This window comes from Phascolarctos cinereus, unplaced genomic scaffold (assembly GCF_003287225.1).
Source record: "Phascolarctos cinereus isolate Bilbo 61053 unplaced genomic scaffold, phaCin_HiC Scaffold_4;HRSCAF=312, whole genome shotgun sequence".
Lineage (NCBI taxonomy): Eukaryota > Metazoa > Chordata > Mammalia > Diprotodontia > Phascolarctidae > Phascolarctos > Phascolarctos cinereus.
Genome location: NW_027555847.1, coordinates 414021688 through 414034416, shown reverse-complemented (window position 1 = coordinate 414034416; position 12729 = coordinate 414021688). Strand labels below are relative to the sequence as shown.

Genomic DNA, 12729 nt, shown 5'->3' with positions numbered 1-12729 from the left:
TATTCCTGTTCTGTTTGAAAACTATTTGTACTTATTTCCTTAATCTACTAACATTGAAATTTATTGACTTTTTTTTTGTTCTTTTCCTTTCTCTCCATCAGGATACAAGAAGTCATTTTAGTTTGGTCTCTCACAGGAAGGGAAAATAAAAGGAAAGATGAAAAATTGGTAATTAATAAAGACAACTTCAAGTCTTTAGATTGGATGAAAATATACTATTTTAATTTTGGTTGCTTTTTAATTTTCATCCTCAATTATATTCTAACACTAGAAAATTAGGTTAGAGGCTCTATGTCTTATCTTTTATTTTTTAACCTACAAGAAGAAAGCTAATTAAAAGCCTGTACGAATAGATGACTGAATTCTGATATTTCAAAAACTGAGAGTTTTTCATGACATTTTTATTCTTTCAGAGATTTTGAAAGTAGAACAGTGCTTTTCTTTTTTGAAACACATTTAAGCAACATTTTTGTTATTAGGAGATGTTTTATAATCTAGAGTTTCCTTTGTTTAGGTTGATTGAAAATGAGAATGATCTGAGGAATATGAAAATGCTGATCATCCATATTTCCAACCACAGTGCCAACCCACTCTGGTTTTTCTTTTGCCATGACTCCTTGATGAATTCCCATTCTGTTGTGGATCCTGCCACTGTTTTCCCAAGAGAAGAATCTCCTAGAGGTTCCCCTCTCCTTACAATGGGTTCAGTACCTCCCATTAAGACTCCTTAATAGCACTATCTCTGCTTTGATCCTACATTTATCTGCCTGTTTTCCAAAAGGGCCTCACATGCATATGTGAGGTTCTATTAGATGGTAACCTATGGGAATAAAGAAGAAATAAACTTTGCCTTTTCAAATACAGCACCTCTCTCTTTTTTTGAAGCAAGACACGTTATTTAGAAGTGTTTCTACTTTGAAAATCTTCCTCTGCCCTGTTTTAAAATGAATAAGAATCATTTAAATATTCATTGATGACACTTTTAAAACATGAAATCAGATCTACCCATTTCTATTACCACCTCCCAATCCTTCCCCTCTTTGCACTTCCATTTTTGCCACCGAATATTTTAGTTCTGTATTTGTGAGAATATCAAGATTTTTTTTTCAGTCTATCCTTAGTCCTTAGTCCCAGTTATTTCACTTTTCCATTTCAGATTGACTAAGGTGGAATTATGTTTGAACATGTGTCTGTTTTCATTTTTTTTTTTTACCTCATATAACATTGCTACTAAACAATATGAGATAAGTTCTCAGGAACTGAATTTGTTATCATCATAGATTTTCAACTCACATAAAAGTCAGTTTGGTGGTAGAATTCTGTACTTGAATTCAGGATAATCTGAGTTCAAATTGTATCTCAGATACTTATTATCTGGGTGATCCTACACAATTCACTTAATCTCTCTGTGCCTCTGTTTCCCCATCTGCAAAATAAAGGGATTGGAACCAGTGGCTTCTAAATTTCCTTCCAGATCTAATTCTACGCCCCTTTGATCTAATGAATCATTGCATGGAATTTTTATTTCTTTGAAATTCTATGAACTGTATTAATATTTATAACTTGTCACAGCTCTCCTCATAGACTCATTAAAATGAGTTCTCTGTTAGAATCTTCTACCAACTGAAGTCAAGGCACATTTTTTTTTTGAGACTTGCTCTCTCTAATTTCTGAGAATTGAAATTAAGCAGTGACTCATGTCCCAGTTCACTGCTGATACCATGGAAATTTTAATCTGTACCATTTCTGACCAGGGCTGACTTACTCTTCCTTAGGTAACCTGGAGGCTCTGCATTCTTGGTGTTCACCATACAGGTGCCAGACTTAGAGCAGACACCTAATTGCCTTTGATCCCTGCAGTATTTTAGAACACCTGAGCCCAAGAGATTTTCTCTGATGGCAGAGATTATAGATAAGTGTCACCACACCCAGCAAGGCACACTCTTAATAATTATTGATTTTGGTTCCATCATTCCACCACAATTTTTAGTTGTCATAGCTAATAGTTTTGAGAAATTTTCAAGGTAGTGGATCACCCAGTGTTATGATGAGAATCATTCCATAATTTTGAATTGAATCAAAGTTAAATGTTAGCACGGTAATTTCTAGAAAAAGAAATATTTTAAGTTGTTTCAAGTTTGTTTCACCTTTTTCTTCCCTAGCAATTCCCTAAAGACACAATCAATGAAGAAGTGGTGGAGTTTTTGGTTCCTTATTTTGAAATGTCAGACTACAATATAGAAACTGCAAAAAGGGTGTGTGGCAATGTGGCTGGTCTCTGCTCATGGACCAAAGCCATGGTCTCTTTTTTTTCTACAAATAAGGAAGTATTGCCCTTGAAGGTAAGTCTCCTTTGTAGAATTGTGGAAAACATTCATGGAAAAACATCTCAAGTTTAATTCCCTACAATGGTAATAGGCAGATAAATTAGGAATTAACCATACAATTCCATGCAATTCTGTAGGGAAAGCCTGGGGCAAAAAGGGAGAAGGCAGACAGTTTAGCTTACTTCTTAGACTACTATTGTCATTCAGAGACCTGTAAGCTTTTAAGCAATAACTCTAGCATGAAGATTAATTCCATAGAATATCCATAGAAGCCAATTCAAAACTAAGCTATATCATACAGTACCCATAAAGCATTTTGCAAAAGGTCATTGTCTTAGCCTGTGCTAAGATCAGAGTTAGTTATGTTGTAAGGTAGCTAACTGGAGAACTCCAAGAGACCAGTCTGCTTCAAGACAGATGATCACTGTGATCTTGAAAACATACCCTGCCAGATCTGGTCCAGGGCATGAATACCAAGGGAAGAGCTTCACTATATCTTAAATAGGAAAGGAAGTTATAGGAAAAAATCAGAGTCATAATGAGAAGGACCCTGAAAGACATTATGCCTAGTAGAGAGCATAATGCCTTTTATAGTGGAAACAACAACAATAATAAGAAAGCTAGTCCTTAGCACTTGGAAATTTTCCCTGAATGCTTTCCCTCTTTGTCTTTACTCATGGAACTCCAAGATCCCAGGAAGGGCTTAGCTATGTGCTCATATCCTTCACGAGGACTTATTGGTATTATTCCAGTTATTGATTTTGGGTATATCTGGACTTACATACACACACACACACACAAATCATATATATATATATATATATATATACACACACACACACATATATATATATATATATATATATACATATATATATATATACATATATATATATATACATATATATATATATATATATATACACGTGTGTGTGTGTGTAAATATAGATATATATTTGTCCAATAGAATGAAAATTTTTCCAAGGCAGAGACCTTTTCCCTTTTGTCTTTGAATCTCTAGCATCTAGGTGGAGATTTGTCTTTGAATCCCCTTCACAGGGGCCTGACAAACAGTAAGTCCTTAATACATGTTTAATGATAGATTACTTGGTTACCTCTTCCATGTGTCTCTGCAACTGGGAATATTAAGCAAGGCTTTATCTTCTTTTAAAGAGATGGCCAATATTAGAAAATAGAAGAGGGAGGTGTATTTTGGGCAAAAGGATCTTCCTTCATACCTCAGAATTGTACAACATAAGTCATTATTTATTTTTTCAACACACAAGGCAAATCATCCTCAAACTTAAAAAAAATCCCCAAACTAAGTTAAATTCCCAAACAACATTGTCAAAACACGCTATCATAGAAAAATGTATGTAGTATGTATATTTGTGTATTTATACATACACATGCATTCTAGGATAAAAGCTCAATGTGCTTCTTTTACTTTCTAATCAATTACAGAGTATGTATTGTCTGTGAAGCATCATGGGAATGCAATTTCTACCTTTGTATACATTTAAATACAAATTCAATACAATATGTACAAGAATTTACTATAAATGGATTTTACCTGTCTCTATAAATACTAAAAATGCCTGCTAAGAGAAACCATTAAGGACGATATTGTATATAGTACAACCACAGCCTCTAAACAACAAAGCTATCCTTTCCTCATGTAGATGAGGCTGGCTTAGAACTCTCAGGAATTAATATTTTCCTGGATAAACTGTGAGAAAATATTTACAATACAAGGAGATCCTTCATTCTACAATAGTTTTATTTTATATTAGTGATTTACTATAGTAAGCTCCCTGGCATAAATAGCTTAACTTCACGTACTTATCTAAGCCACTGGAGCAGTTAGGAGCTTATGAGGGACAGGATCCAAAATGTTCCATCAGCCAGTTTCTTTTTAAAAAAATGTATGTTTGTATGTGTGTGTATAATATTTTATATATAAATGTATATAATATATAATATAAACATTCTATAGGTATATATAAAATATTTTGTATGTGTATATACACATACATACATGCACACATACATATACACTTTTTGCTGTATCTTGTTTCAAACTTGTCATCTGGCTATGACTTCATCTTTAAAGTTCCTTTTTTTCCAAATGAATTCAAGACCAAAGATTCAAGATAGTTAACCTTTTCTCTAATATAAGAGAAGAGAATAGAGCTCTGAGGAAGTGCTAACAGCCTTCCATCCCCTAAAATAACTACTTTCAAGAATGAAGAAGGAAAGCAATATGAACTGATGAAAGATTTAAAAATAAAAATTAGTCATGTTTGAAAGTAGTTTCCAAATTTATGGAATAATTTTCACACTCGACCTGTTGGCTAACAGTAATACGTTCCTTGATTTTTCTAATCATGCTCTCTTTAATTAACCATATTCTTTGAAATTGCTCAGTCAATTCGAAAAGCATTTATTAAGCACATGCTGTGTACCAGCTACTCTGCTACACTTTGGAAATACAAAGGCAGAAATTAAACATTCCCTGTCCTCAGGAAGCTTCTACTGGATATAGATAACAAAGAAACAAGAGTAAATACAAAGTAATTTTGTGCTTTTGGTCAGGGGACCACTAACAAATTGAGAAGGCAATATCTGTAAAGGCTACCAGGTAGGAAATAACAACTGAGCAGAGATATGAAGAGAGCTAGGGATTCTGGGAGTCAGAGATGAGGTGGGAGAACAGTCTAAGTAAAGGACACAGCCTGTACATAATAGAGTTAGGAGATAATCTTATAAACGGAATGGTAAGCAAGGGAGCCCACTTAGCTGCAATGTTGAAGACTCAGTCTGCATCTGCCTAGATGGGTGGAAGCTCAAATCTTAACAGGTGTCTAGAGCTGTCATCCTGGGAGGCTTGTAGGTCTTTATGTATCATGGTTGATACTGTACATCACCCTGCTTCATAATAGTAGTCTGAAAACAAAGCAAAGCAAAACAAAACAAACGAACAAACAAACGAATGAACAAAAAACTTGTTGTCTATAAAGACCACTCCTATTACGTCAGCCTCATCGGATGGTTCTACATTCATTCTCCCTAAGATAGATTCCAAATAAAATATCCTATCCACTTAAAACATGTTTCCCTTAGATAGAAACATTTCATTATTGGATATATCTTAGAGTTGAACCTACATCTGAATCAATGCCAAATGATTTCATGCACAGTAGAAGAGGAATATCTATGTATGGCATTCAGGTTTCAATCAAATTTTCTAGTATTCAAGCATCCCTGTCAATTAGTTCATGCTGTATCTGCTCCCCAGGCTAATTTGGTGGTGCAGGAGAACCGCTATGTCACCGCAATGCAAGATCTGCAGAAAGCTCAGGCTGAGCTAGATGACAAACAAGCTGAACTGGATGTTGTACAGGAAGAGTATGAGAAGGCCATGACAGAAAAACAGGTAATTACCTGAAAGTAGATGGAGCTTGTCAGTTATAGGGTCACATTAAACAGTTTGTGCCTTTTTTTTTGCTTTCACTAAACACGAGGCCTAAGGCATGATTCATTCAGATGAATACACAGAATAAGAAATTTCATTCCGAGTCAACCTAGGCTGAATTTTCAGTGTATTTAATATAAGTGTAACTCTAATAGCTATGCAAATTAGTTCCAGGTATAGAGAAAACAATGTCCAATTTTGCAAATCATTCTGTTCATTTTTTTAAATGGTAACAGTTAAAAAATGAGGGAGGGGAAGCTTTCCCTTTAAGAAGTACCTGGGTGATGATAGGGTACACAAAATTGCTCTACTAGTTAAGTAGTCGTTCCTTGTTTAAATTTACCAGTTCCAAAGCAGCAAAAGCAGGGAGGTAGGAGATAGATAGTTATATAAAACAAATAGCAAACAGGGTAATTTGGTCAGAAAGTTGAGAAAATAAAAATAGGTAATGAATAATGAAGACTATCTTTAGCATGCAAATAAGCAACTTTTTTAAAATTTCAAACTAGAAAATGATTCATTTCCATATACAAATAACAGAAAATTATATATGAAACTTTGAATCTATCATATATAGCTTGATATACATATTTTAAAAAGTAGTATCAAAATTGTCCTGCTGATCTATGTCTCTTTCTGAACTTCCTTCTGATCTCTTCCGCATGCATTTGTATTTTTTTCAAATGTTTCAATGAACAATTAAACAATTCAAATGTTTAATGTTTCCATAATGTTTTTTTAAAGTGAATTTTACACCAAAGGTAAGTTTCAAAGGAGACTGTGGTTAGTAATTTTGAAGTACTGTTACCAGAATATAATTTTCCTAATTGAAAGGGATCTCATTTATGGGCTCCTTCACTACTTCTTAGAATGATGCCTCAGTCTTCCTTAATCTTAAAAATCTTCACATGACACTACCATTTCTTTGAGGCATCATCTTGTAGCTCCCCTCTTTTTCACTTCCAAATTCCTAGGGGGAAAAATCTCTCTACCATCATTGCCTCTACTTATCAAATCTCATCTTTCCCAAACTTACCTCTCAATGTCTTGTAATGGAGCAAAGATAACCAACTCTGCCTTTTGATTTAAACTGATTGTCTTTTCTCATGCTTTTAATCTTTGGCAAGTCACATAGCCTCTACTACATAATCTGTAATATAGGGGGTTGGACTATTTGTCCTCTAAGGCCTTTTCTGCTTTAAATCTATGATCCTCATCTTTAGTGTGGATTTTGACACTGTTGACCACCTTCCCATGCATGGTCTTTCCTTCTTTGCTTTTGGGTCATTCATAAAACCAAATGAGGACTGCATAACCCTCCGTGAGGTCTTTTAATTTGCCATATCATAATCATCAGGTTCTGGCAGTATTCATGAAATACAAACAAAACAAAGCAACCCTCCTGTCTGCCATAGTTTTACCTCCTTGACTTCCCAACTCTGAACAGTCTGGAAAAGAGGAGGGGGAAGAGGGCATAGTCCTCTGGGCTGGCATAGAGCTTGGGTCCTAATAGTATCAGCTTCATTTCTCCTGGAAGGAATCCACATTTTCATCATTTTTCATTCTCCTGAATAGTCACAAACTCACTTCCAACTTAACAATAGGTACCATCCTCCTTTACACCCTGCTTTGTACAATTTCTTTCTCATGTTTCATATATTTCTTCTCTTCTCTGACACTGCCATCCCCCTGGCACAGGCCTTGATCACCTCATAGCTAGACTATTCTCAGTCTGTTAGTTTGTCTCCATGCCATAAACCTCTCCTCCTTCCTGTAGATTCTGTACTCACTCAGTTGTCAAAGTGATCTTCCTAAGATGCAGGTCTGACCATGTGATCTTCATTGTTCCACTTGGTAAACTCCAATGGTGCTCTATCATTTCCAGGAAAAATGTGGAATCCTGTTTTGCTTTTAAAGCCCTTCATAACTTGGCCCCTGCCTACTTTTCCAGTCTTCTTACACCTTACTCTCATCTATGATCCTATGACACTGGCCTTGTTCCTCACATAAGACACTTCATCTCTCAACTCTGGTCATTTTCAAAGACCAACTTCCATTCCTGGAATTCTCTTCTTGCTTATCTATGTCTCCTGGTTCCCTGGTTTCTTTCAAGTCCCAACTAAAATCCAGGAATATGAGAAGTTTTCCCCTGATTCCTCTTAATTCTAGTGCCTCCTATGTATTAATTATCTCCAATTTGTTCTACATCTATATCTGCCTATTTTTGTCTTTCTGTCTGTCTGTCTATCTTGTTTGTACATAGTTGCACAAATGTTTTGGCTTATTATTTCCCCAATTAGATTGTGAGCTCCCTGAGACTGTCTTTTTGCCTTTCTTTGTATTTCCATGTACACAATGTAACATAGTAAGCACTTTATGTAATTTTTAACCTTATTATACTGAAAACTATTTACGATGGAAATATCAATAAATCTGCAAATAATAATGACTATTTTTCTGTAACTTCCTTTGAAATATTTCCCAATCCTTAATGTGATAGCTATTATTATTCAATTTCATTTCTTTTTCATTGCTTTGCATAAGTATATTATGTTTCTTTTTCATGTCATTTTATTGATAATTTATTTTTCTTTAAATTTGTTAACACCCTTAAGATTTGACGCAGACATACATACACTCACACACAGAGAGAAAAGTACTTTTTCTAACAAATGTTTGCAGTGTTTTTAAACTGAGATTTTTAAGCACTTATGTTACTACTTTAATGAGTTATATTTTTAGCATGGAAAGCATGTGATTGAATTATGAATTACATTTCTGCTATATTTATTATTCATTCAGGGGCATCCTATGATGTCATATCCCAAGACACCACTATCTACATGGTATCAGCTAAAAATGTTATAGGCATAGAACTTAGGAAGAGGCAAGACATCATGGTCTTAAGCTCTTTAAAGTGAAAGCAAATACCAGAGATATTTCATTTTATTCTTCCTATGTAATAACCTGGTTAACAGCCTCTGGCTTAAAAATATGTATCAATGATGTCTTTTTTAAAAAACATACTTTCCTCTTGATTTTGATCTCTTGTAGACATTACTTGAAGATGCAGAACGTTGCAGACACAAAATGCAGACAGCTTCCACATTGATAAGTGGATTGGCAGGTGAAAAAGAAAGATGGACACAGCAGAGTAAAGAGTTTGCTGCACAAATCAAAAGGCTTATTGGTCAGTATAATTTTATCTTTTTTTTGGCTAGGCAATGGGGTTAAGTGACTTGTCCAAGGTCAAACAGCTAGTAAGTGTCAAGTGCCTGAGGCCAGATTTGAACTCAGGTCCTCCTGACTCCAGAGCCAGTGCTCACTTCACCACCTAGCTGCTCCAGTCAGTATAATTTTATAAATGACTTTTGTAATCTAAATTTGTGAATTAATAGCTTTATAAACTAATACTAGTAAGTTTTTTTTTCCTATTACTGGAGGTCTTCAAAGAGAAACTGAATGGCCACTTGTACATCTTCTAGACAGGGGTACTTTAGGTGGGACTTAATTAGATGACCTTTGAGGTCCCTTATCAATGATTAATCCTATGATTCTATCTTGATATAGTAAGATATGAAACTATACTGACTTTGGAGTGGGGAACTCTGGGTTAGAATCCAAATTTTACTGACCTTGAGCAAATCACTTTTCCTTTCTGGGACTCAGTTTCCTCTCACATAAATTAAGGAAAGCTGATCTCTTTGAAGTTTGAAATTTCTTCAAACTCTAAAATCATGTGATCTTATAGATATGAAGCATGATGATGATGATGGCTAAACTAGGCATTTAACCTTAACAAAGATTCAGTGTTGGATCTTTCATTTTTTTCCTGTAATCTTTTCATTTTAGTGTTATGCATGTTAGTTTGACATTTCCTCTGACATGTTGGAGCAAATTTTTCCACCATTGATTACCAGGTTATTTAAGGAGTATATAGACATATTAAATAAAATTATTTTCAATTCTATTTTTGTCTTCTGAATTAAAATATTACCCCATCCAACTCTAGAATAATTACATAATTTAAGAAAAATCCTAAATGAGCTAGACACTAAGGATAAATAACCTAGCACTAAGGACTGTAGGATAGTCCTGATAACATTGAGCCAAGTAATTCATCTTTTACACATTATATATTGAGTGTCCGTTGCCCTTTGATTTGTGGAATTTGCATGAGAAGAATGGATAATTCTGGTCTCTCTTGCTTAGAATTTTGTGCATGGTATTAAGGTGACAAAATGTTTTTGTTTTGCTCTATGGTCTGTTTTAGGGGATGTATTGCTGGCTACAGCTTTTCTATCTTATTCTGGTCCATTTAACCAAGAATTCCGCAATCTGTTGTTAAATGATTGGCAAAGGGAAATGAAAAACCGGAAAATTCCATTTGGCCACAATCTAAACCTCAGTGAGATGTTGATTGATGCTCCAACCATTAGTGAGTGGAACCTCCAAGGGCTGCCAAATGATGACCTATCCGTACAGAATGGAATTATTGTCACAAAAGCATCTCGTTATCCTTTGTTAATTGATCCACAGACCCAAGGCAAGATTTGGATTAAAAATAAAGAAAGCAAAAATGAACTCCAGGTAATTTGTGCATACACATAGTTATGCTACCAGACATTTTATTTTGCTGCCAAAAATTTATCCTGAACCACAGAGCAGAATGATTTAAAATTTTTAGAGATATTGGCTCTATCTCCACAGAAAAAAGGTAGCAGATGGACATCTTAAGGATTAGTGTATAAAACTTGGAAATTGATTTTATTCTTGTATTCTTCTAGTTGGTCTGTATTAATACCATTTTTAATAGAGAGTGAATTGGGAACTATGACTCTTCTTGATAATTGGAGCATGACATATTTCATTATAGTAACTGCATAGCATTTAAGCCCAGACACACAAAGAAACAAAAACACATAGTCATTTCTAATGTATTATAAAAAAGTGATTGCAGTGGGGGGAAAGTGGTGTCATGGGAGAGGGAAAGGCAATGAAGAGCTTCCTGATAATTGGAAATAGGATAATGATCACGGAAACAATCAGGAAGATTGAGAGTTTGGTCTTACCAAGTCAGTATTACAGATAATATTTTGAAATGAAAGCCCTAGTTTTTTAATAGTTGACAAGAATTTTCATATTGATCCAAATATAGACCAACCTTGATATAGGCTATACTCCTAAAATGAGAAAAAAATAGAGCCATATTGAAAAATAATGATAATGATAAACTACACTCAGATTTTAACAAAGATTTTGGCAAAAATATGTGAGCTATACTTGTATCAGATTAGTAATATGATAGTCTATTACAGGTCTATAATAGTATCTTTGTATGATTTCAGAAATAGATGTTTGTGACTTCTTTAGCTGAATTATTCTAAAAATTATAAAGAATTATGTTGCGTTTACATTCCCAGATCACATCTCTGAATCACAAGTATTTCCGAAATCATCTGGAGGATAGCCTTTCTCTTGGGAGACCACTGCTGATTGAAGATATTGGGGAGGAGCTGGACCCAGCACTAGATAATGTTTTAGAAAGAAATTTCATTAAAACTGGTTCAACATTTAAGGTAGGCCATACCAATTATTAACAATATAAATGAACATAAACAAAAAGAGATTTATATAAATACAGCCACACACACATGAATATTTGTGTGTAAAAAGATACACCGCATGTGCATGTGTATATATGTGTATCTGTGTGTGTGTGTGTGTGTGTGTGTGTGTGTATATATATAGTATCTGGTTTATATAAATGTTTATATATCTATGTTATACCATAACTTTTAAACTTGACAGAAATGTTTTTTTTTCCTTTTCTGGCATTGTGAGCTGTGATTTAAAAAATAAATTGTAGCAATAATCTTAATCTCTTAAAATTTTTGTATTGTTATATGTACTTGCTACTAACAAAATTGCCTAATAAAATTAAAAATTTTCTTTTATGAACAAGAAGCCTGAGGAGGTGTGGAGCAAACCATTTTGCTTCTCTAGGCCTTACTTTGCTCTTAGGTAAAGATAGAAGTTGGACAATCATTTCTAACCTATTTTCTGTGACTATATGGTTTGAAGTCTAATTGCTTAGAAGTTTGTGTGGAAAAAGTCCCTGTTGCCTCAGTTATAAAACATTCATGAATCTGTATGTATGCCTTTGTATCTAATTTTTGGGGAGGACTGAAAAACATATATAACATGCATGTACACATATGTTATTGCTTTATATAGAGGTGTGTATACATGCACACACACATGCACATACACAGAGTAGAATTTTTCAATCAATGGCTCTCATGTTTAGCCTGGTTCCCCCCATATTATTCTGCTCCTGCCCCACTCTCTTATTTGTTACCCTAGATTCTAATTCAATCAAGAAGTGTTTTCAGATATTGCCTCATGATTCTGTCAATTAATCCATTTGCTCTGACGCCCTGCTCTTGATTATATATACTAAATATATATATATATATATATATATATATATATATATATATATATACATATATATAAAATAAATGAACCAGTGAAACCTATTTTATCATAAGCTTTTTTTCTCATCTCTTTCCCTATATCAAACTCCTAGATTGCCTAGGCTTATATAAATATCAATGTTATTGTCTATATAATTTATTAAGAGTGTTACAAACAATAAAACAATTATTTACAATACATTGGCTGTGAGAATGAAGACAGTCAGATTCATTTCAAACTGTCATTGCTGTAGCTGACCTCATCATTTCTGAAAATACAGACTGACCATTCAGATTTCTCAGGATTCTAATTAAAATATCTTTTCAAGAATTCTTATTATGATGTTTCTTTGCAAGATAAAAGGTAAGCCAGTTCTTTCAGCAAAGAAGTTCTTTTATTTTTTTCTCTTTTCAGTTTTTCTCCAGCCATCATAGTTAACTCTGGAAT

The 12729-nt window shown here is 34.1% G+C and overlaps 1 protein-coding gene across 3 annotated transcripts in view; it reads left to right on the top strand.

The window, feature by feature from the left end:
- DNAH5 (dynein axonemal heavy chain 5) overlaps nucleotides 1-12729 on the top strand; it is a 383566-nt gene that overhangs the window by 277689 nt on the left and 93148 nt on the right. For all 3 annotated transcript variants that reach the window (XM_021008643.2, XM_021008644.2, XM_021008641.2), the window contains exons 60-64: nucleotides 2163-2342; nucleotides 5626-5763; nucleotides 8857-8992; nucleotides 10076-10392; nucleotides 11226-11381. In XM_021008643.2, coding sequence (XP_020864302.1) covers nucleotides 2163-2342; nucleotides 5626-5763; nucleotides 8857-8992; nucleotides 10076-10392; nucleotides 11226-11381 — 927 coding nt within the window. The remainder of the gene's footprint in view (nucleotides 1-2162; nucleotides 2343-5625; nucleotides 5764-8856; nucleotides 8993-10075; nucleotides 10393-11225; nucleotides 11382-12729) is intronic.